This window comes from Opisthocomus hoazin, chromosome 10 (genome assembly GCF_030867145.1).
Source record: "Opisthocomus hoazin isolate bOpiHoa1 chromosome 10, bOpiHoa1.hap1, whole genome shotgun sequence".
Lineage (NCBI taxonomy): Eukaryota > Metazoa > Chordata > Aves > Opisthocomiformes > Opisthocomidae > Opisthocomus > Opisthocomus hoazin.
This window is the reverse complement of record NC_134423.1, coordinates 28,688,863-28,715,097: the sequence shown is the minus strand read 5'-3', so window position 1 is coordinate 28,715,097 and position 26,235 is coordinate 28,688,863. Positions and strand designations below refer to the sequence as shown.

General features: G+C 39.4%; 1 protein-coding gene across 7 annotated transcripts in view; it reads right to left on the bottom strand.

The window, feature by feature from the left end:
- MEF2A (myocyte enhancer factor 2A) overlaps positions 1 to 26,235 on the bottom strand; it is a 94,013-nt gene that overhangs the window by 4,153 nt on the left and 63,625 nt on the right. For 2 of the 7 annotated variants that reach the window (XM_075432067.1, XM_075432069.1), the window contains exons 4-11: positions 25,238 to 25,369; positions 25,035 to 25,172; positions 21,626 to 21,845; positions 21,355 to 21,414; positions 11,027 to 11,217; positions 9,338 to 9,361; positions 5,573 to 5,699; positions 243 to 369 (exon numbers count right to left, since the gene is read on the bottom strand). In XM_075432067.1, coding sequence (XP_075288182.1) covers positions 243 to 369; positions 5,573 to 5,699; positions 9,338 to 9,361; positions 11,027 to 11,217; positions 21,355 to 21,414; positions 21,626 to 21,845; positions 25,035 to 25,172; positions 25,238 to 25,369 — 1,019 coding nt within the window. The remainder of the gene's footprint in view (positions 1 to 242; positions 370 to 5,572; positions 5,700 to 9,337; positions 9,362 to 11,026; positions 11,218 to 21,354; positions 21,415 to 21,625; positions 21,846 to 25,034; positions 25,173 to 25,237; positions 25,370 to 26,235) is intronic. The other 5 variants (XM_075432070.1, XM_075432072.1, XM_075432071.1 and 2 more) reach the window with 5 other exon arrangements.

The following is a 26,235-nucleotide window of genomic DNA, read 5'->3' as shown; positions in this document are numbered from 1 at the left end:
TCGCGTAGGCGACTCCTCTGTTCCAAGCTGGGCCTGCAGGGGCACGGCTCGTCAGCCTGACGACAGGGACAACCAACGTGCAACAAGAATGCTTTTCCCGCCAAGCAGCAAACTTGGCAGGCAATGCACCACCACCACCAGACCAGAAACTAAACCGATCTTGTGCTAAACATTCCCCGGCGCAGATTATTCGGCCCACAGAGGCTCCCGCTGGGCGCGGTGACGCCGCCGGCCGTACTTACACGAGAGAGCTGAGGGCCGCGGGGCCGAGGTGGTGCTGCTGCCAGGCAGACACCTGCCCCAGGGACAGCATTCCCGGGGAGTTAAACCCCTGCAAGGCAGACAGGTCTGCGCTAGTCAAGGAGTAATCTACGAGGGAAACACAGATAAACAAGAACGTAGTTTATAGATTTATTTTTATACATACACACACATATGTATATGGGCGCATGTGATGCACGCACGCACACACAAATATAAAGGCTTTCTGCCCAAAACAAATAAAGGTAAGTGACCCAAAGAGGTCCAAAGGCGAGAACCTTGCAGTCTGGGAGCAGTCCTTCCAGCTTCACACAGAGCTGAACAGGACACGAGCCTCCAAACACCGATTTTCCTACATTCTGCTTTCAATTGCTGCATGTTGCCATCTCACACAGCTTCTTCTAAACCCACAGGTACAACGTGTTTGTGCATTTTTTATATGTATGTATGTATGTGTGCACATCTTACAGCAAGACAAGCGTTTGCATTTTTGAGTATTTTAGTCTGTGTGGAAATTTCAAAATGAAACAAAAAGGGAAGATTCCACACAAGTCCTTAGCGAAGAACGGTGTTTCTCGTGCTGGACTGATTGAAGCCACCGGCCTCCAGCAGAGTTGACAGAGGGGAGCAGCTGTCACCGCTGGGCTGGCTCCTGCCACAGCCCAGCTCACAGTCCCCCGGTCCCTGCACCCCAAGGCGGACAGAGGGGCTCTCAGATGGTGCCAGCGCGGCTGCAGCCTGGGCCGGGGGCCGACAGTGTGGTGTGGCCACAGACCCCGCAGCCTCAGCGGCCCCCCGCCTGCCCCACTCGTGCAGTCCCACTGTGAGGCAGCACCCTCTCCCTCTCCCCACAACAGCTTCGCTCCTTACTTTAGGTCTGATTAAACTGTCATCTCTAACAACCAAACAAAAAGAAACCTCTTTACTTCGAAGAAAAAATATAATTATTTAGAAATACAACTTAAATGGATAATAGAAAACACAATGTACTGCTCATCAACAGTCCCTGACTAGCTGTTAGTCTTGGCTGGGCTGTAAGGCTTAGACACTTCTCACTTCATTCACATGGGGAAAGTTATTTTCACTTTATCATTATCACTCAGGCTTTTCTTTCAGGTTTTAAAACAAAGCCGCAAGCACTTGTCTGCTTTTGATTATTTTGTAACATAGCTTCCTTAAAATAAATCCTCATCTCCTGAGAATGTGACAAAATGCTAGCAGCCAAACTTCTTTTATACTGCCAGCAGATGAAGCAAAAACTCTGATTAAGCAGGGTTTGTGTTTTGTTTTGGGTTTGGTTTTAGGTTTTTTGGTTTTGTTTTGGGGTTTGTTGTTGTTTTGGGGGGTTTTAGTATTGTCCTAAAATGACAATGCCATTATGATTTCTCTCTCTTGAGATAAGCTTTCTTAAACAATTTCCCATTCTCATCCACCAACCCCTTTGCTGCGCACAGCTTCTAGGTTTCCCTTTTCACAGCCTGCAGAGGACGGGGAGCCCAGTGCCGGCACGGCGCGGTGCTCTCCAGAGAGGCCTAGGAACCCTCCCGACAGTCCCGGGACCCCAGCTGCACCCCAGCGGGTGAAGCTACTCAGGCTGCCTTTTTGTTTCATTTCTTCTCAGTTCACGTTTTTATTGGAACTCTGAAAACCCCTCACAAGTGTTTCTGCACAGAAAGATTTTTCCCAAGCGCACCAATACAAAGCCCTTTTGCAAAGCTAAAATCAAAGCTAAATAAAAAAAAAAAAAAATCCACCCCTCCAATGACGAGGACAGGCACTGAAGCTCCAAGGCAGCCAGAGCTACGGCAGCGTGCAAGGGCGGTAAATGTGACCACTTGGGATGGACGTGCTGCTCTGTGCCAGCGGGACTCCTGCAAGGGCAGACCTGAAGGAAACGTTCACAGGGATTCAGTTCCCATGTATTTTTTCTTTGCAATAACAGCTGTTACGATAATGGACAATTAACTTCTGGTACTTCAGGCAGAACGTGTCTGATGACAGGGGTTTGAGGAGATATTTTTCCAACGAGTACTACATTAGCTGCATTATCATTTCCCTAACCCATCTTGTATCTGCGAGCAGTAAAAGCAGGACACCCATTTCTCTACACGAGTGACTTGCTGCAAGACGGAAAAGCTGTAGGGATGAGAGAGCTCCTTCGACACGATGGAAACCATCACTGCTGTGGCCCTAGCAAGAAGATACCTTTGAAGTTCGCGCCCTTGCGAAGTAACTGACCTAAAGCCAGGAATACAATTTACGGCTAGAGACACTCTGCTCCAGTGTAACGTTGCTAGTTAACTGATCTCTGTGGTTTTTCAATATTTTTTAAAATGCCTAGACTGTTTTAGAACACTGGCCCCTCCTCCAGTAATCTGCAGAAAGAATACTTCTCCAGCAAAAGAAATTGTGTAAAATAGTATATTTGTGCGAAACTGATATCCAACATTCTCCAGCCCTAAAAAAACCCTATCAATCCAGAAAAACAATTTAGGTGTCCAAATTTTATCTTAGTCCTTGAACCGCAAAACTACGTAAGTGGTGGCTACCCTGGGAATACCCAGATGGCAACTTGGTTTCAACACAAATTTTCTTTTTGCAGATCCCCTGAAAGGCTCAATCTAATAGAAACAATTTCGAAGTGTCTGAGAAACACTAAAGCCTAAAAGCTTTTTGCAAATTACTGCATTATCAAAGGAAATGGGCTGATTTTAAAATCATATCCCAGTGACACCAGCACGTATCCATCACGTGGGACACCAGTTTCAACTGTCTTGGCCACCTCCCGAGGTTCAGCCTACAGCTCCTCTCGCACTTGTGATCTTTGAGCCTGTTCTAGCCACCAGCTTCTGAGTTACTCTGGATGAGGGGCGCACATACCACCCGAAGCACCTGAAACGACGGCCGACTGCACGAGAGAACGAAGGGATGAAGGTGACAGGTGAAACTCACCGTCAGTCTTCTGAGCAGGGACCAGAACTATTGTTTACTTTAAACAGCCATTAAATGCAATATACGAACAATCTTTGTGGCAAGTATGGAACCAAGATCTGTATCTCCCGCAAATTCATACTTCAGCTTATAATCCAAAACAAGTCACCAAGCACAATTCTCCACTCTGCTCATTACACTGTTACTGCAACCCCATCTTCTCCTTCATCCATTTCTTTTGACGACTTTAACCCCCCTCAGGATAGCGATGATTCGCGTAAGTGTTCAGCAACTCAGGTGGGTGCTACCGGAGCATAAACACTTCCTGGTGCTGAGGAGCGAGCAGCCCTCCTGAAACACGCGAACCCGCCTGGGGCAGTGCCTCCGAGCAAACCCCCGCAGCAGGCGGCTGAAGGGGACTAAACAGCAGTTCATGAGCACATTAATACAAAAAGATACAGATACAAAAAGATGCCAGCTGTTTGGCTGGAAGATGGCTACAAGTGTAAACTAAAAACTGTAGTGAACAGTTTCAAAGCTAAAAAAAGTGGAGAAAATGTATAAAAATCCATCTTTTTGGGGGGGAAATCATTATGAATGGACGGCTGCTCTATCTATTCCATCTTCCAACATTACAGATCCCTGATGGCACCCCTCCTTGCAGAAAGCAAAGAAAATTACAAAATCCCGGCATCACTCGGACTTTGGCCATTTTCTACAGACCTTGTAGGTTTTTCTTGGATTTGTCCTGACCTCTGCACAAGAGTAAGAACATCAGGTCACTGACAGCAGGCCAGCGCAGAGTTTTTTACCCTTTCTTATCTATACTATCACAGAGGCTCCACCAGCGCTGCTGACGGGCTCAGCCTCGGGCAGCAGCAGGTACATTTGGAAGCCAGCCGGAGCGCGCTCTGTCTGACACTGGGGCAGCCCTCCCCTATCCCGAGAGCAGCCTCCCCTGCAGCACGCGTGTGTCCCCGGCCCCCTCACCACTACCAAAGCCTCGCCACGTAAACCCAACACAGTGGCTCCTTAAGGAAAGGCGATTTATTCCTTCCTGGTGTGCCCTCCTCTGCCTCCCAGGTTCCTGAGCATCTCATGCCTGCCAGCTGCTTGCATATAGCCAAGGACAATATGGGTCGAGGGGAGATCTTCCCAGACTCACAGAAAGAAGAGAATAACACACTCAGGCCCTTCTGTCTAGCCAGAGTTGATCAGCTATAAATGGAAGGTCTCTAGTGTAGCTCTGTTCCTAAGAGCTATCATTACAGAACAAAGAAGTTGGTTTTTTTCGGTTGTGTTTTTGTTTTTTTATTTTTTTGAATTTGAAAGCCTACCATACAAGACTTAAACTTTGCCAACACAGTGGCGCCCAGTTCAGAAATTCCTGTTTTAACCAATTATTGCACTTACGTTTGAATGTCTTAACTAGACTTCATCTAAAAAGAACACTGACCTGGGGAATTATTTGTTTTCCTTTTTAGTTTTAACCAATACCTATTTTAGCTTTGACTTAGTAAGTTTATTGACACTTATCTGCAATATAATTTCTCTGCAGGTGCATTTGAAAATTAAACTATGCATCACAGATCCATAGTAATCAACGTGACATCATCAAGGCCGCAGCCTTTCAAGGAAACGATTACAAAAATTCCTTCATTGATTACATACAGGGGGCAGTAACAAATACAGAACCTTGAGACTGAACTGAAAATGATCTCCATTGGTGTGGAGACAAAGTGGGAGGCACCACATCATGAACTACTTTCCAAACCGACAAGCCAATTACCACTTCTATTACCAAATTCCTTGCATCACACCCACCTTGGACAAGAAGTTATTTTAAGGTCCTTCAGATAATAGAGGTTCACAACGGTGAAATACTGACAATGCCTTCGCACGAGTCCTCACCTCACTCTCGATAAAACCACTGCAGAGAAGGCCCTATCTGGGCTTTGTACCTCTGGGCTTTTTTGTAAATTCAAAGCCTGGTAGAACACGATTCCCTCCTGCTGCTGGAACTGAGCAGAGCAGAACAAAAGGGACAGCACGCTCTGAAGCATCAACTATTGCTTCCACGTGAGCCGTTTCGGTTCTCAGAGGGACAGCCTGAACACCACTGCTACAAGCAACGCATTTGACTGTGCGGCTCCGTTCAGCTGTGCGCAACCTGACTGACTGAAAGCTTCTTCCTGATGCAAGTCTCAACATTTACACATTTTACCAGCTAAAGGCTCATTTTTGATGAATAGGAGCCTTCATTTGAACTGAGAAGGAAAATAAAGTGAAGTGTCACACAAATGCAAATTTTCTGGGCTTATGAATCACAAAAGCCCTTTACACCTGACTAATCCAGCCCCTTACTAAAAACAACGCTTACCGGTGTTGTAGGCAGTAGGCATGGCCGAATACACCAGTCCCTGCGGAGGCAAGCTCGGAGTTGTCACAGACACCACAGGGGTAGCAAGAGGCTGTGTAGACTGAGAACTGCTTATCCTTTGGGTATTCTATAAATTATTAAAAATAACAACATGTCTTGTGATATCAGTTAGAACAATGGAAACTCAAGTGCTAATATAAAAATAGCATTCCGTTAAAATGTGTTTCTTTATTTTTTAGTTACAGATACATCCTTTTTGTCAGGACAGATTCTAAACAAGGCAGAACACTTCAAGACAACCAGAATGATCTTGGCAAACTGAAATAAGAAATTAAGACTCACTGGTCCACTTCCCGTGCATGCAGATTTCAATAGTGTTAGAGTTGTGGGACATCAAACCAAATGCAATTTCTTAAGGATATATACAACAATTCTCAGAAGTTCTTAAGTGATTTAAGAGTTTTTATTCTTATTTTTTAAAGGGGTTTTAGTGCATATGGTGAGGTGCAGTTCCACCAGAAAAGTCTCCCACTTCCCAGTTGTTCATCCCATTTTCAGAATTTTAGCTGCCAGTTTTGACACTGTGCTGACTACACCTGTCCTGAAAGGAACACAGATCTTCTAAATTTGTGTTGATAAGACCTCAGTGATAAAATAATCTTGCTGTTCCCATGGTTCCTGAGAAACCGAGAGAGTACTTGTTATAATGCAGTTATGTTTCAAAGCAAATGACGCTTCAGTTCACACAGAGCAACTGTGCTTTTTTGACAGGAAAAATAGCTAAACTAGATTGTCGCAGATGATCTGTTCTAACTGTAGGCACGACGTGGCTCTTTAATAACAGTCTGTCCTTCCCATATACCGGAATGAACATCTGTAGCAAACACAGCACTCCAGCCCTTCAACGAAATCTGCTGTTTCGAAAACCTTGTATTAAACGCTGTGGTGCATACCACCAGACAGCAAAGCTTCTCTGCCACAGAACGTACCAAGCTTCAGGGAGGCAACTTTAAATCGTTCTTCAAAAGACATCGTTCAGCACGTTTTTCAACACATTTAGCCATGCCAGATACTGTCAAGAACAGCAAATGCTGCATTTGTTTAAACAACAGATACTTAGTTTTACCTACAGAAGTCTTAGAAATACTAGAAGTAGGAGAAGTCCCTACACTCTGTATTTCTGCATACTTACAGAACCGTTCCCGATTAAAGGAGCTTGATTTCAAACCGCTGAAAATGTGTTTTCAAAGCAAACCTCCCTCCATCTCTGAAAAAACATTTGCTACAAAAGCAGCAGTTTTTCATCTCTGGTAGAGCTCCATTTCCTAACTTTAAAAGATGGAAGCTACTACTACTTTTTCCTTATTTTGGACAGGTATACAAGTATTTCAGTATCTGCAGCACTGTTTTTCCTCCAGTCTGATCTTGAGAGAGCGAGCAGTATTAAAAATGCATGATTCCCTTCCTAATAACGGAATGAGCAGGTACAGAAACATGGCTCTCTTCAATTTTAAGCTTAAACTTGCGAAGATGAATTGAGGGCTCTCAATCTTCGGCTTGTATCTTTCCATTCCAAAGAGAAAAGAATACCACAGCTACCTTATTAAAATTAGCTACAACCTTCCACTGGCTGCCAGCTTCTGATCTCTGTTGAAAGCCCATCTTTGAGCCTCCTAAGAACTTGGAGGTTCTTTGGCATCTGGTCAGCAGAGGTACCCACTCCGCTGCCAAGCTCCCAGATTTCAAAGCTCGAAGTCAGAGAAAGTCTCACCGATTTTCTGTGTAATTCATCCCTTTAAATCACTTACGTACTTCTGAAAATCTCCACTAGACCAAGTTTATCTGGCATAAAGATACATTATTAGAGCAGATTTTTGTGTCTGTCAGGAATTGACCTTTTTCCAAAGCTTTCTTGGCTGGCAGCCTATAAAGTTGGGATTACTGTATAATGGAAAAGTTAGAGGAGCATACTAGGAAACAATCCAGACCAAAGGATTTCCCCACGGGAATTTTTTTTTTTCTTTTTTGAGTGGCTAAAGGTGGTTTAATGAGGTAATTTATTTCTGAATATAATTCCTGAACACTGAGCCATACAGAGACATTAAGAAATATTTAGATGTGTCTAATCTTTGTTGTACTCGGAGATTCAGCCGAAGCTTCACGACAAATTTCAGGATTTTTGATTTTTTTTTATTATTATTTTTTAAACTGGTGCAAACGATAGCAGTAACAGGAAGAATCTGGTATCTTTATTCCATGCTATGCTGCCATCCTTATCAGTTTTTCGTGTCCAGTGCTCAGTTCCAACCATACAGAACAAACGTTCACAGACAGAATCTGGAACTGCTCTCTAGCACTGCAATTAGCATCAGAAATTCGCATACTAAGAGACGTAACATTGCAGGCGTACTTGGTACTTCTTTACCGCATTTGAGGAAGACACTACCACATTTTCTTCGCGTCAGCTTCCCTCCCGCACCAGTCGAGCCCAGTTGTTCACGCCACCAGAGGGCCCACGCTCCATGCAGCAGCCACAGACCAGCCCGTCGCTGCTGCACGCCGCAAAGAGCTCGGCAGTTCTGAGCAGGTGGGAAGACCTGAATTCAAGGGCTTTTGCATTAATTCCCATTGCAATGGTGTTTGGATTAACTGTTTTTACGTTGAATTAGAGCTTTAGTTCTGGAAACCAGACACTTCGCTATAGAGGTGAGAAGAACCATGCATGACAGCTGCTCAACTGCTTGATTAGCAAGTCATTCCAGTAAACCTTAAAAACTTCAATATTAACTTTCAAAAACCATTTCCCCTCACTTTTGTAAATATATTGCTCATATTTAAGGAAAAAAAAAAATCAACAAACAGCATGCATTCATCAAGAAATTTATCTAAATCACTACATTTTCCATGCTTTCATGCAATTAGAGCCTCATATCAGCAACAGGTCCATGTTCAAAGACAAATCAAGGCACGCAATAGGCAGACTTCTTTGTCTTTACAATTGCACTCTGATGCAGCCTCTTCTGCATGGTTTGTGCTACAGCAGCTAAACAATTTGTAAATTGCTCTAAAAATAAGTTACAAATTATTTTAGCCTTACGTTATTTTCCAGACAGAATGCCAAATGTTTAAACCTTTTTGAAAAAATACAAATCCCAAGAGTTTCCTTTCAAAAGCAAAATATCTTTCCACTGGAAAAAAGGTAGATTATTCATTTCCAATACTTTATTCCTTTTGGTAAACAGGGAACACCCCTGTGGTTTGATAATCTCACACAGGATGAAATAATTCTAAACTCCAAAAAGGTGACCTCACCAGCAATGATGTAATCTCCTTGAAAATAAGAGAAGTAATACAGGGCTTGTGTTACAATCTGAAGCACTTGAGGAGTGAAGCCACTTTCTAAAAATATTCCAATAATTTACGGGATAAGTGGTTATTTATATTTTACATAAAAGACAGTAAATATCCTATGCACATGGACAGTTACTCTGCAAGGCTCTGTTCCAATGTTCCCTCCAAGAAAAACAGAAATATTTTCAGGAAAAAAAGAAACAGAAGTTTACAAATGGAAAGTGCTAGACTTTGGATGTGCTTTTAACTTGAACTGGCTGGGTTTTGAGTTTGATAAAACAAATGTATTTTTGTCTGCTACCAAGGGAACACTGGAATTATTTAAAATATGTAATGAAACTACAGTTCAAAAGCTGTAGTAAAAGACATTTTCAGCATATTGCTGTGTCTCATCAAACAGCAGCCCAAACTCACCAACTCCAATTCATCCTCCTCCGACTGTACTCAGCAAACAAGAGGGATAACACAGTTACTAAAAATAGCATTGCTTTCAAAAAAAGACACGTTTGTACTTCAAGATTTCTATTTTTTTTTAATTAATAATGTGAGTTTGCCACCTGATTCTGTAAATAATACTACCAGGAAGCACAACACTTTACGTACTTCAGATCAATTAAAAAAATACTTTGCTGAAAGTACACATGCTTTGTCAAATGTAACACAGAAAGAACTTCGCAAAAACAGGGACACAGCTACACACTGGCAACACATGTAGATATGGAGCACAGCAGCTTCTGGCTGGACTGATCCAATGACCATCCAGCTCAGTAAAAAAAAATATTTTTCACACACAGCCATCATACCACCCCAGCATCTCTACTCTGAAATCTCCCTCCAGTTGCCTCAGAAAGACAGACAAAACCTAAATTGAGTATTATGTTGATCTTAACAACACAACAGTAAATAGCTACTCTAGACTACTAACATTAGAACAAAATGCATTAACAAGCACCTCATCTTGTACCTATTTCTAATTAATTTAAAAGTGTAATTTTCACTTTAATAATCAGCCAGTGTACTTCCTACGTCTTCTACACTTTAGTATTCCTAGAAAAACCTGCAACTTCAAGAATCATTAATCTGAGGATAATTATAGCTTTTGTTACTTGGATTAATTTTGTATTATTCATCATGAATACCAGTAACAAATGTAAGCACTTGTGGTATCTTAAAAACAAGTAAGACTTATACAGTGAGTACTTGTATTGTTTATATCCTGCTCCTCTTGGTTACTGTTTGTTCTTCCATACACAGAAAACAGAAAATGTACACATAGATGTTTAAAATTTCTACATGACAGTGAAAGACTAAGACCAAAGGATCTGGCCAGCCAAATTAAAGGAAAAATAGAGTAACTCTTCCTGAAAGACCAGTTCTGGTCTCAATGCTGTGGTTGCCTCATGCCTGACACGAAACTTGTGTGCTATTCCAAATCTAGGCTGAACAAACATTCGTACCAACATGCCAAACTGCACAGCAGTATTGAAAAGTACACAAATAGCGACCAAGCCTGACCCTCATGACTCTTCTATGCCTTCACTGAAGACATGACATCCACTGTAGGACACACAAGGTTGCATTCCAGCATACCACATCAAGCAAGCTTTTCTCTCAGACCATCATTACCACTGAAGCTACATTTTACATCCCACAACCATTATGACCCAGGAAAAACAGGTACAGAGTGTGCTTCAGGGCATATAAATACAGTTCACATCAAAAACAGTGTCAGCCATTCCTCCACAGAATAATGCATAACTCTTTTTAAAACCCACATCCTCCAAACCAACGAAGGTCTTGGCACCGAGTCAGTGAGATGTCAGATCAAAACAACAAAATCCCAATCAATGTCTCTAGGATTGCACTCTAACTGCAGTCAGGTCAGACTGCTATTTTACACTTTAAAAACAATCCTTACAAATTTAACTTCTCCCAAGGTAACAACTTATAACTTAGATTTTCATTAGTAAAGTTTAAGAGGAGTACAAACACCTTTCTATTACTGTAACCTATGGTAAGCAGAGGAGGTCGTTCCTCCCTGTGCATGTGGACAGAACACTTCATTTTCATGAAGTCAGTCACAGAACAAATGTTTTAACTTACCAATGGGGGCATCATTCCCTTGCTGGAGGGTGGGATGACAACACGGAGGTCGGGTTTGCGATTGTTCATTCCAAGATTACCTCCTCCAGGCGGAGGTGGAGACTTGGTAGGCATGACTTTGCCTAAGCCGTTCCCACCACCAGTAGTTCCGAGCAGACTTGGTGAAGCTCGAGAATTCACAAACCCATTTCCTGAGAGAGGAAAAACAAATGTACCGTTAAGACTGCAGAGAAGTAGCAATACAAAATTTCGGTGCCCATGTACAAATTACGAAATACTTCTTTTGTAAAGCTTCCAATAACAATCTTCTCATGAGAGGCGCAGTATTGAATAATCGAACAAACAAAAACCACTTTCACCAGAAGATCAATATGTAAAGGCAATATCACCTCAAGGGCACACTGTGGCAGCTTAAACACTGAGAAGAGCATATTGCCAAAGAACTATTTCTAATAACATCTGTTGTGGTTTTTTTGTCATTTTGCCCTTCGAAGTTCCTCTAGGCTGAGCTTGCAAAAATGAGAGTGCTTCTGCACAGCCCCATTTCATCCCCACCCCCACAGAACAGGAACTATACTGAATTGTTGCCTGTTAGAATAAAAAAAATCAGCTCTTAAAGTCTCTATTTCTAAAATGTATTCTTCAAATGTCTTCAAGATCTGCAGGACTCTGGTATCTATTCCCTAATAAATTAATTTCAGTCTCAAAAACGTATACTGCGTGATTACTGTGTTTAGCCACAATGAGGGGAACAAATCCTTTCCCTTCAAATGAATTCCAAGCTCTGGACACAGATACACACATCATTTATGCCCATCAATTTATTTGACACACGTCTTTCTCTACCTTACTCCTGATATTCATTCTGAGTAGAATTAGACAAGCCAAAGCCTACAGGTCCTGGATTTGGCACAGAAATCTCCAAAAGTTGATCTCAAGATACAGGCCTTAGCTTACACTCAAAACCGATCAGAAAAAAGTAACAAGACAGTAAAACAGCAAAGTGCCTCGTATTCTGTTTTCCTGTACTAACAAAAGCACCAATCATGTTAAGCAAAAAATATTACTCAAAAAAATTACAGCCGCATTCCAATGATTTTATCATATTTATAGCAACAATTCCCAAAATACACACACCTTATTCAGCTGCAAATGAAAAAAAAAGTTGTTAAGCGAGGGGAACTTTGCAACAGGGAACCCTATAGTTCACACTACAGAACTTGTGTATATGTGCGTATAAATAAACACAATTCGTAGTAAGATCGTGTTTATACTAACACTGCAGCTCTGAAAGCAGCCTTTATAGTCACAATTCAGAGAGAAGTCTATTACACAAAGTTCACTGTGGGGGAAATTCTCTTCTAATAACCCGTAGCGCCATACTGGCATGAATTTTGTATCATTATTCTAATTTGAATAGGCCCCTATACCCAATGAATTTTCTTACATTATGTACATATTAATCTAAAAGCAATTAAAATAAGAAAGTTGTCAGTGTCACATTCAACCTTCTTTAGAAAAAATTTTAATGCCTTTAATAGAAGAACAATACCACGTATCATTAAGAGCACAACCTTCCACAAAGGTGACTGTACTGCGAAGCTACTGAGCTAGTGTATGTTGAGAACCTAGGCGTAAATTCACCAGGATGCTAACGAGGGAGCCTCCTCCCTTACTACTGATCCTCGTTACACAGTGGGGGAACTGCCAGATGCAATCCTCTCCTTTTCCCTGTCCACCACAATTGGAACCCTACATACTGTTCTATCATGTTACAAATGGAAAAAACGAAGATTAATGTAAGAATTATAACAAAGCTCCTGTGTTGATGTGAAGATATTCTACTGAGTTTTATAAAGGTCTTCCAGAAACAAAGTTATTGCTAAATATTTTTAAAGAAAAAAAAATTATAAGTAGGTAGAATTTAGTGGGATTTGCAACCACAGTATTCTTGCTCACATATGGTTGAGCAGTAAATTCACAACTCTAAAGCCAGGATTTCAAATTCTGGATTTTCTTTCTTTGTGGATTTCCTACTGTGCCAAAAGCCTGACCGTACATGGATGATCTGATATGTCCCTTCAGTTTTTCAAGGTTCATAGAGCAAGGGGGAGTTATTCTAATTAAGTACTTTCCCGAATCATTTCTATGGGAGGCATGGGAATATGTTTTCTGAGAACTCTACCATTTAACTCTGAAGTTATGGGGGAAAGAAGGCACACAGCAGAAGCAGCAGCTTTTTATGCCAGCATTCTTCCTTCTCTATTAAAAAACACAGCAAAATCTCATTTTGTGATTGAAGCATCCACATTCCTCAGCAGAAAACAGCAGAATTTATTGGGATGCTTGTAGGTTGGTGAAAAAATTTAGTCATAGTGGCTGAAAAATTGTGCTTGAGCTGATAATACATTGTAGACTTAGATATCCTCTTGACTGCTAGGAGAAAGCTAGCCACAGCTAGGTCACATCGAAAAGACAGAAAAGAGAAACTAAGTTCTGTGCTACCCCTAAGGTTCCTGAAACTGTGAGACAGTTTTCATAGAACCTTGGCTTTGTTAAATACAATTATGCATCAATGCCTATCCATTATAAATGAGTGTAAACATTAGACAGCGTACACAGCATCAGATTAGAAGATAATTCTTGCACAATGGACATAGTAAAAATTAAGTGGACTTGGAAACAGATGTGACTGAGGAAAAGTTATTAGAAAATAGCATAATTTTCACCAAATTATATCTTAAAAAATGGTACAGCATCTTCCATTTTCAGAAAAAATGCCAGAACATTTTAAGAACTTACTGTTATAAAAAAGTCCAGGCTTTAATAATAAATAGCATTTTATTACTCACTAGGCTGTCATGTTACCTTTTATATGCCAAAGCTGCGGTGTTCTGACTTGAATTTAAACTTCAGAACAATAACACTCTGTATAAACAAAGGGAGTTCTGTACAGCATTTTAGTCTATCCTATGATACCATTTCCTGTCCTCTGTTTTCAAGTATTTCGGTAGCTCGTGTGTTAAATCTGGACAGTGTCTCTCTTCCACACCCAATACAGTCATTTCCTGCAGCCCTTATTACAAGGCCCTGCCAACCCTTCAGAAACATTGCATGCTTTTAGTGGCGCTGTCAAAAACAACACACTCCTTGCCACTGCCTTCTCTGCGCAACATCATTCAGCAGCAGGGCAGAGTCAAAGCATTTGTTCTGACAAAAGGCTAAGGAGTTCTTACAATGAGACTTCAGAAAAAATATATTAAGAATGGGAGAAACAAAAACGTCGTAAGTGTGCAATACTATGGGTATTAATCTAATAGCAGCCCTTTGTTGCAAATAGCAAGCACCGAACATCTAACAAACACTGGAGTATCTATACTGCTTATTTGATATGCTCGGGCTGCAATAAGACTGCAGAATATTCATTTTTAATATGAAACCTGAAGTCTTTTTTCCTGTTAATAATCTAATAAGAAAATCAAATTACAAGTTAAGAGTGAAAGGATAACTAAAAAGCATGGTATTTCTTAGAGTAAGGTCAGGAGCCAGGAAAAGATAATGACTACAGGATGATGCAACTATACGGCAGTTTGCCAAACAGAGGCTATAACAACCCCATAAATTCTACTTACTATTTTGTATATTACAGAACTTGTATCTTCCCCCAAGGCAATTACTTTATGTTTATAACACTATCAAACTGAAAAATAGGAGCAGAATATAAAATCCCACATAAGTGTAAAGTAAGACTACTGTTTTTACTTCCGTCAGAAGAGTCTTATTTAACTCTAATTCTTTGCAACATATTATGAAAGCATGTTCAAAATACTTCTTTGGAAAACAGACACCAATGCAAAGATTATAAGCTCTCAATTATATGAATCATAATTTAATTCGATTTTATGATAACAAACGTTGCCAATGTACATTAGCCTATTTCTTGTTTAGTCAGAAAATGTCTACTTTTGAAGTTACTTCTTTTCTGAACCCGAATGTTGAAACCCAGCCATTTTAACAACTGTATATTCTGCCTTCAGAAACGTAATACAGCTTAATCTCATTTACTGTCCTGCAGCCCAAGATGTAGCATCCAATTACATGAGCCAGACTCATATTTCACTGCATAAATCACATCAGCTGAAACAATGAACACACGTGGCTGGAAAGTACTCTATGTACTTATTACTACTCAAGGAATAAATTACAGTCATTGATGCCATTAATCTCTTTTTGTGGTTCACCTTTGGAGAAACTGAACAGTTACACAGTCTTGGAAAATAATTGTGGGCAAGTAGCTAAGCAATGTAAGATTAAGCAAAAATAAGAAAGGTAGTAAACAAATGTTTATGCCTCAAATGACATCATACAACAAATGTCACATAATTAGAAGTAAACTGAAAATTGTGTTTGCAGTAAGCCAATTCACTCTGCACCTAGAAGACAGGGGGAGGGGGGAAGGGATGTATTGCAAGTAAATACAACAACAGGACTTCTATGTGCATTAGTTGCTCAATTTATTTACCCCCCCCCTTTTTTTTTAAAGTATGACAGCTTTAAGTGAAAATTAAAAAAAAAACAAAACAAACAAAAAAAAACCAGCATATGCCATTCTATGAACATTCTATTTTCAGCTTTGCACAGAAATCACTGCCGATTCTGCCACCATTTCAAAAAACCTAAGTTCTATGCTAGCTTTGGAAAGAATTTACTACAACGTCATGGAAGCTGAAATAAATGTATTACCATTGATCTTTACAAATCAATACTTCAGATAATACTATGATTAGAATTAAAATAGACCTTTGACAGCAATATTAGATTTTGAAACATGTCAAACGTAAGATTTATACTTCTAAGGCAGTAGTTCAGATGTTAAAACACAGCAAAAAGAAATACATATGACTAAGTGCCAAGGGAATTCTTACTCATGTTATAAAACAAAACAAAAAAACCCTCATTTCCCAGGTTGCTGGCAATTTTTTCTTGCCTAAAGCTACACAGAAGTAGAGACAATTTTCAAGGGTATTTAGAATTTAAAATGGGCCTTCTTCGAGACCAGGACTGTTATTCAGAATGCAGCAGCAAACCTAAAACAAAGGCATACTGCTTTTGTATTTAAGTGTCATTCACCTTTGTGTGAAACATTTGCAGTGACAACTGGATGCCCTTTAGGTCTTTTGTCAACTAAACAGTTTACAGTTAACGAAATCAGAGTTCTACTTTCTGAACCTGCTGATTTCTATGTGTCTTTACAAAGCCCAATGTAAAGAACAGTAAAGAAAGAAAGAAAGGCAGAAGTGATATGTTTAGAACATCTGAGGATGTGTGGTGGTGTGTCCCAGGCAAGATGACATTGTGTGAAGTCTCAACATTTGTACAAACAGATGCGCTGCAATACTTTAATCCAGCTGGAAGATTAATAATTTGTTATACACGTGGTAAATTCTAACCAGAATTGTCTTGTATCTCTTAGTACATCAGAAATTATGGTAAGATAATGAATACACGTAACAATATATGAAATTTCAACTAAAATCCAAGGGTAGTTCAGGGGCTGAACTGACCACAATGCAGAGGGGTGGTTTCCAAGGAGCGATTGCTACAATTAAAAAAAATAAACAAAAAAGAACAACCCCACACCACAACAAAACCACAAGACCTCAAATGCTTTCTTCTACCAGCATGTTTTTCATGCTGATTTCAGCCAGTCATTTCTTGTGAGTTGATCTAATCAGAGGATGATGGATGGGTCAAACTTTGTCATGTACTGCCAATGTCTAGCAAAGGAAAAGGGTTCAGCTCGCACCCTGTGGAACAGCTGGCCTGCAGTCCACTTTGAGTACTCCTTTTCCTTGAGGAGAGCTTGGAAGCTGTAAGAATAAATAGGCTGCTCTCAGCATTCTTCAGGGATCCTTCAACTTCTTCCTTGGAGAAGGGTGAAACACTGACTGCTGTATTTCCCTGAGTAATCCTGACGATCAGAGCAAGGCAAAACATTATGCCAGTACTACTGACATTACAGAACAAGAACCTTTGTCCACTGCATTTAGCATCAGTCGAACATAGATTCTCAGGTCAAACCCCTTTCAATACAAGCTAGGAAGTGAGGACCTCTGTCTAGCGAAAGACTACCTGTGACAGATACTACCTGTCACACTGAAGAGAAAGTATAGCAGATAAGAAATACCAGCAGTTAACTCATCACCTTAAGTACGAATATGCTCAAGGTTTACAGCTGCTTTCCTAAGGTGGTTGTCTACAACAGTGCCAAGCTTTTTAGCTGATGCAGATCATACAGGCTGGTGAGTTTGAGAGAGGGGGTGGAGGGAGAAGAAAGTCTGTTTTCTTAAGGAAGAGGCAGATAGCATCAATCCAGTTTCAAGCAAAACACCTGCAAGAGGTATGTTATTCCAGAGTTAGCTGGATACTTCTCATTGAGCTGTCTCATTTAATAAACAACACCAACAGAAAGGTATGCACAGAAAGCTGTTTTGTTACTGAGGCCTTCCAGTGCACTCGTAAGAACTGCAGCATATTAGCCACTTGACTCAGCCTGGTGAAAGACCAAGCTGAAAGATTCTTTTATCCTCAGACGTGCAGAAAAAGCTCTCCTAATCAGCCGAGCCCTCAATAGCAAGGCAACCATTTACAGGTGTGGCCTTCCACAGTTCTCTGTCTCGATCCCTTTCCGGCAATACACAAGCAGTTTACAGGTGCGTGCAAGCTGTCAGTTGCACCTCTGCATAAGGAGGCCACAAAAAAAGATGACACATTATCTAGATTAGCTCTTAATAGAGATCCAACAGCTCACAAGACACAGTTTTTCAAGCAGGTGTACCCTTCAGCTCTATTCCAAAGAATATTCCTACAGTTACTTCACATTCTCAGGATCTGAAGATTAGTGAGGACATCAGAGAAGATACAGCTCTGGAACAAAGAGAAGCTCAGAACTCAAGAAGACTAGATCTTTCTTCTCCATTCTCCCGATGATTAAATTTTAAGAGGAAAGATCATTTCCCAGAAGATTAACTGGGTCCATAATCTGCTTCACTGACCAGAAGGGCTACTTCACTGACAAACACACACATAGACAGACAACATTGTGTCCTTGAGAGATCTTAAAGAGCCTCTGCTTCCAATAACTCCTTCAAAATCACCTAGGACAAGGAAGAACTTAGGGAATGCATTAATTTCAAGGTCTCCGGGTTTATGGTTTTCATACAGACTTGGCAATGAAACCAGCTCAGACCCTTTGGGTGGTTCTAGCTCAATGCCATACATGAAAGCTATGGAAGAGAAAGCAGAGATTGGGTTAACAGTGGAACTTCTTTCGAGCCTTTCTGATCCTCAGAGTCCTCAAGGATGGGACAACTTCACTGGAAGTGCACTTCATAGGCAGACTCTGGATGATACAAAGTATAATGCTGAATCTACCAGAAGATGGTGAAGCAGACCTCCTCATGACAAATTTGAAGGTGATCCACCCATCAAGTCCTTTCAGATCAAAGTCAAAAACTCTCCCCATATTTGGGTACTCAGAATAAGTGAGGCTATACTTTGCCTAATCAGAATCCACAGCCTTTTGAAAGGAGTAATATAGACCTGCAGCATACGTTCAACCCATGATATTGACAACAAATAGCAAGTTGCACATATCCTGGTGATACGAGATTCTCAAAGCATATTAAGTGCCCATCACAATCTCAACAGGGTTTGACACTGAACATGGGCAAACACTATCATGAAAATTCTAGCACCAAAACATTTGATGCAATTAACAGAAAAAATACATTAGCTAAAAGCAAACACTGTTATAATGCTGGACATTTCTCCCCCTCTCAAAGTTGATATACGTGCCAAGTAAAAATTTTCAGCACTCGTTTTTATGTGGTGGGTAAAGTTTTAAAAATATTACAAAATAAAAATGCTTTTTCAGAGTTATGACAGCTGCATGTGAAATAAGCTCTCAGTATTATAAAATGATCACAAAATTTTCTGTTCTAAGCTTAAAAAAAATCACCTACCAATCTTTGCTACAACGCGCAGATATTTTTACTCAAAGTTATTTTCCACTGAAAAAACTGTTCAGTTGGCATATTGACTGCTAAAGGAAATCATATCTATTACAATCAAGTTACACAGGACCTGAGAAAAAGACCAATGAACTAAATATGAGCCATTTTACGCAACATCTTTGTTTGAACTGCATCCCAACTATGCAAGATAACCTTTACTTGCTTTTTATTCAGAGATAAAGGTTAATAAGAATATGGGTATCCCAGTACTCCATCTTTATCTTTGACATCTCTTCTATAAATTGGGAACTGCAAATTTGACACATGACCTTTCCCAACTATATCCATAGGACAATACTCCATTCCTGAGTAGTTTAAAAGAAAATACTGAAAGCTAAAAGAAGAAAAATGTATCTTTTTAAAGTGAATTCTACAATACATGTAGCAAGAAACTGAAACCATTGTTCTCTGCAGACATAATTAACTTGATATACACACTTCAATGGCAGCTGTCAAGCTCTAATCGACAAGTTAGCAGATTTACTCTGTCTGGTTATGTATGGTTTCTTGATTTTGGTTGCAGCTGAGAAGGTTACTGTGCACCTGACAGCATTTAAAAGAGGCCATGCCATATCCTAGATGAAAGTGGAGCTCTGACAACTTGGGGTACTCTGTGGCTTAACATTCTGGTGTTAACTAGGCAACTGAGTTTTGCTAGAGGTATTTCTTATCCATGTTCCACTGTTCTTGTGTAGCCACAGCTCTTACTTGCATGAAATATCTTTCTAGAAATGAGTGGGTATATTTATAACATTCTGGGTGCGATGTTCTGGAAAGTAAGAGATAAGCGATGCATTTTGACTTTTCACATAAACTATTAATAAATGCAAGGAGGAAAACATTTTACTGCATTAAATATGTTCACCAAGCTGCTCTAGCTGCGTATTTCTACAGTTTAATATTCTATAGCCAGGGCTGTACAGAACTGTGGGCTGTAAAGAACTGTTTTATTGGCTTATTGAAAGGAGGAGTCTTAAATCTGAGGCTGCTGTAACTAAAGCCTGAATTTGGAAGAGGCCTGAAACAGCTTGATAATAAACTTAATTAGTCTGACTTGAGAAATACTATGGAAATCAACATCTGACTCCACAGTTTCTAAATATAGTAGTATTTTTTCAACCGAAGAAGTTTCCTCCATTTAAAATCTTGCTTACCTGATGGAAAACACACTTTAATATTTCATCTTTGCTGTACACAGCTAAAGAATGGATGAACACTGGAAAGTCAATCCTGTGCTTTCAGCCTTGTAGTTGCAGCATTTTTTATTCATAAATTCAATTGCCTGACTTTATCTTGAAAGAACTTTTTCCCAGTTGCCACACTAAGTAGCCAGTGGGCAAATACTGAAAGGTCAACAGTTGCTTCTCTAATTCCTTGCTAGGAACACATACCAAGGAGAGTTATGTGTATTTCCAAAATTGACCTTCAGTTACCTAGACATCTCAAGGAACAGAAGGAACATGAAGGAAGTGGGTGAACTGTCATTTGTTTTGTCTTTCTGTGGCGTGATAAATTTCAGCAGCTGCCTGCCCTCTGTCAGAGGACTAAATTTTGTTTAGGGGAGACTAAACATTGTTTAAATGAAAAAGCGCTATCATATCTTTTTACTGAAGAGCAAAAAATACTGTGAACTTGATTTTTTGGCAAGATCTCGGATTTGTTTTTGACAGGAATTCTGATAATCTTCCAAAATTAAGACAGAACCTAGCTATCAGCTTCCAAGATTTATTGCTTTCTTTGTATAACTGCTAGAAAATAATCAGCAAGATATACATGGCAATACAAACAATACAATCTGTATTTTCTTCATTTTGATTGGCACCACAACCAGCATCAAATATCCAGCTCTTGTGAATGCTAAACTTGAGAACACAGCTGAGTTGTCTGTAATGTAATAGTTTAGTAAGAGCAGTGAATATCATACAAAGTAAGAAATTTGGTGACCGTAAGATCTCTTTAGAGTGCTATAATTACACCTGTTAGAGAAACACAAAAGCAAGAGCAGCACGCTACTACTGAAAACCACTAAAATAAAAAATGCAAGAGAGTGAAAAGGGTATGGCAGTACTAAGTTAAATGCCTGATAAGAATTTACAAGACATGAGAATTACAAGGCAACTAACAAAATTATGACCTTTGTTGTTCTTCCATAACCATTTTTTCAACAGAGTCAAAAAAAACCCTTGCTTTTGGGTAACTGTGAAGCTAAAAGCAAAATGCTATTTTTCAACAAAGACATGACAGCGCACTTACCAACTGGACTGGTACCAGCTCCATTTGGCACTGCGAGGTCAGTTGTCCCCAGCATTCCACCTAATGAAAACAAGCCAGAGCATTAAACTAACTTGCTCTCATTACAGTATCATATCATTTTGTACTTCAAAACTTCGGCCACTAACAAAAAAGAAGATGCACCAATACCAGTAAGAACTTGTTACGTGTGTTTGTTTGTGGGGGCTTTTTTTGATTAAAAAAAAAAAATAAGAGGGTATAAGAGGAAAGCAAAACAGTACTGAAATCTCACCTGCGTTACCAGTACTCGGTGGTCTCTGAGGGGCCCCAGGTGATACGTTCCGATGCAGGGAGGTCTGAGGTGGCGAGAGCATGGTCGTGTCCGTTAACGATGAACTGGCTGCCAGTGATGGGGATACAAGGGAACTCCCTGGGTTACTGTAGGTTAAAGTGTTGGGATTGGACACTGGAACTGTAACCGACATCGAGAAGTTCTGGGCAGGCAAGCCAGGCTGGAGGAAAGATGACAAGGAATACACACAAGACAATAATATTAGCATTAACTATGTTTGCAGAAATAGCACATTACAAAAATACACATTAAAGTCTGCCCAGAATTACTCAGGTTTAAAGAAAAAAAGAAGTTAATTATGTTAGTTTTTAAACACTGTTAAACACACAATTTTAAAACACATCCATTTGTTGTACAGTATGGTGTTAAACTCTTACAACATCATAGAAATACAGTTCCAAAAGAATTACTCAAACTTCTAAAACACTTAAAGTTCAAATACAAAAAACTGAAGATATTCATATGAATCTGCAAGCTCAGAAATACATCAAATTATCAGTTAATCTGGATTATTACAAAGCAATAACAAGCTAAACACGTCTATAAGTCAATGAACTGTTGCAGCTTCAAAATCTAAGCATAAACATGCACATTATAGAATAGTTATTACACAAAAAAAGAAAAAGTTAGTAATAACATTTTCTATTAATAACCTTGCCAAAATCTTGCTGCTATCTCTAAAACTTCAACAGACTAAAAAAAAAGTAAACAGATCTTTGGAAATTCACTAAGTTCAGTAATTTGCATCTAAACATTTCAACAGTCATTATTCTGAGCTGTGTTCCACAAAACCCTGCTTGAATAACCACTTCATCTTGCTTTTTTGCAACTCTCATTTAAAAAAAAAAAAAAAATCTAATTTTTACACCATTATTTAAAAGGCAACTATTTTTCTGAAGTATGTATGTTTGTTATTCAACAACTATTTGAATCAAATGCTTAGATGCCTGCCCATCTATGGTACTCATTCGGTTATGACTAACTTCCTCGGCCTTTGTCTCATTCCTACCCTTTGACAGTGATGAGTTTCTGAAACAAAAGGGACTAATTTCTTTCACAACTCTCATAATTACTGGAAACAAAACCATGACAGGTACAACTTAAGGGTAAAAATTCAGTAGTATTTATTGACAGAATAGAGAGAGAAAAGTTTCGATTTAGAGCTCAAATGCAGATGACAAACATTCACGACCTAGCAAGTATACTTAAAAAGACGCAATAATGTCACATTGAGCTCAAAATCTACTTACAATGACACTTCTGTATGACAAATTTGATCATACTAGAAATATAACAATAAATATACTAATTAAAAGAGCATAATACATTTTCTACAAGAAACAAAATCTCTTACTACTGAGAGCCAACGACGGTGCCCCTACTGAAGCATTCCTAAGAAAAATTATCAATTTTTGGCACAGACAGAAGGAAAAAGTAATGAAGCATAGTGACGTAATGCTAGCAAACCATTCACAGTATCTAACTCATGACAAGATGTACTGGTATTTGTTTTCACAGGAAACTACTTAATATCTACCAAAAAAAGGTTGTGTTTAAACAGCATGCTGTCAAGTAAATCAAACTAAACTTGAAATACCTGAAGTATGCTTGAAACAATGCTAGAAGCTAGAAGCAGTTGGAACATTTTTTTTGTAGGTTTCTCAATATAGAAGTAATAAGTGACAGCTTCCCCCCGCACCTTACAATAAAGGTTGCCTCTGACCATCTACGGTACTCATTTGGTTACGACTGAATTCTTCACTCTTTGCCTCATTCCTATCCTTTGACAGTAATGAATGCACTACAACAAAAGCAACTATGTTCTTATACAGACCCATAAGTACTGGAAATAGAACCATAACAGGCCCAATTTAAGCTATAAATACAGAACTATAAAGCCCTTTTTATTCACACTGATGTCCACACAGACAGACAATTTAGGCTGTTCATGAAGACCACAGAAAATCAAGGGAGAGCAATTTAGCTGTATTATACTGAGAGATGAGGCCTGAAGAAGATGTCTCAATGCAGAAGTGTTGGATACCAAAAGCTTCAAAACAAAACAGGAACAAAAGATATTTGCTTTATCCGAGTACAAAAAATTTGCTAAAGGAAGTATGCTGGGCGTCATGACTGTCAGCGTTCTGTTAAGTCCCCAGAGATGGTCTTATTGCTCCAAAAGAAGAAATAATTTCTAGTATCAGCAAGTCATTCGGGGACACGCTACTCAATTAGCCCAGGGTCTGTGATGGTTAACCTAGCCAGCCCATTTACTTTAATTACTACAAGATCTGCAACGTTAAAAAATTCAAAGGCTGTGGCAGAGCCCTGTATTAGTGTTCTTAGAAAATACCTCCCCTGTAATACTCAACACTAATTGTTTTTTGTAGATGGAAATTAAATATCATCATGTACACCTCCATGGAAAGCATGCAAGGTTTGCACTAGTTATCCTCAAACTTCTTGAGTTCTAGAGCCCAATAATTCTCTTCCAAGAGCCCTTTTCCAATAAAATTTCTTTTTTCCTTAGACCCCAAAATTGAAGGGGATATATGAAACTGAGGAGAGTATGAACAATTTGCCCAGTAAATATATGGGGTTCAGAAATCGATAATTTCATTTTTTAATTGGATAACACTAAAATAAAAAATGATCCTCTGATCACACTATGGGATAGGAGATCGTATCTTTCCAAAGCAATTAAGTGACTTATGGCTGCAAATGGATTAGGTGCTTGGGACAGAATTTTCCAAGATTTTTCAGCGTCCAAGGAAGTATCTGTTGGAATTTCAACAGAGGTAAGACACCTGTCTTTTGAAGCTCCCACAATGCACCAGTCTTTACCTTTTAACATCTAAATACCTTTCTACATCCAGTCTTCAGCAAAATAAAATTCCACTGATATGATGACAAAATTAATCCAATTCTATCTGCCTGCTTGTAACATATTGTAAAAATCTTGATTGACAGACAGACAAAGAGTTACAAGATGTAAATAAACTATCCCACATCCCACGACAAAATCTATCTTTATAAAAATATTTTAAGTAGGATTAGGCAATGCAGTTTAGGCTCCTGAAACCTGGCAGTGTCACCTCATGGTTCACAAGGTATGAAAAACTGAGTGCACAAGAGAAAGTAGAGATAAATCTTCTTATTTTTTAAGATAAAATGTACTTTAACAAGATCGAGTCTTCAACATCAAGCATCTCATTTCTTCCTCAAAAATATATATTCCCTTCTCAAACCATTACATCTTCTTGTCTTTGCAGTGGTTTTCAGTGGTAAGCAAACACCGTGAAAATTCTCATGCACGTAATAGAAGCACAAACCATACTTTAGTACTCACTGCGATTTTATGATTCCGCATCATATTATCAAACTCTTCATTTATTTTTTTATATTTTTCTTCTGTATGTGGCGTGAGCACATATGAAGTGTCAGGGTCCGGGCTGTCGCACCCTCTGTGTTCCTTCTTGTTCAGAGCCTAAATAATGAAGTTAATAAAAAGGATCAACAAATAAAAAGTAGAGATAAAATAAAAGTACTTACAGGGCCTCGCTTGAAAATAAAATCACTATCTTCATTTAGTTTGCTGAATCTGTCCTCCGATAGTGGACTGTGCTCAAAGTAATCGTCAGCATCAGGGCTCTCACAACCATTAAGGCCTTTCTTTCTTAAGGTCTGAAATACAATTGGAAAATTCACATACAAATCATACTAACTTGCCAAGAATTTTTGTATACTACTGAATCATTCAGAGCCACTGAAACTACATGAAACTTTCACAGACAAAACTCACTGCTCAACAGACAGGCTTAGTCTTTCAAAACAGTGGCATAGCACACAAAGAGAAAGGTTCATTCAGAGGCACAGACTCTCCCAGGTGCCATCTCATGGGTAACTTGAACCTACACCCATTTCATCTCTCCAGTGTACCACGCAAAACCGTTTTTAGGTACTGGCTGATAGAGCAGAGTTGCCTGACATACAAGGAACATTCAAGCCTATGGCAAAGGAGTTAGTGTCATCATTGGTGACTAAAAGCCAGTTTACTGGATCTTTAATAAATTGATTTCAGCATCCCCATTTTAATATTCACATTTTAAAGAGCATACAGTTAAACTCTGAGAAACACAGTGGCTAAAATTTTCAATCAAATTCAACAACTGCAGTATATTAATATGAGTAACACTTCATCTCAGGAGTTTACAAAGGCAGGATTCTCCTGCACTTCTCTCATCTTGCACAATAACAAGAACTGCGAGAAAGTATAAAAAGGAATTACATAATCCCTCTTTAAAATGACTTAGTTTGCTAAATGTAAGTTTTTTCAGACTTCTTTAGACTAACTTGATGCAACTGCTTTATTGGGCTACTTCCTGTTTTCTGATGGAGAGGTCACATCAACATCCCCCAGGGAAAAAAAAAAAAACACCACACACAAAAAAACCCCAAACAAACCAAACCAAAAAAAAAAAAACCCAAACCAGAACTTGTCTACAACCTAGGCATTACAAATAAGCTACTACAGGTCTTGTGACTAAATT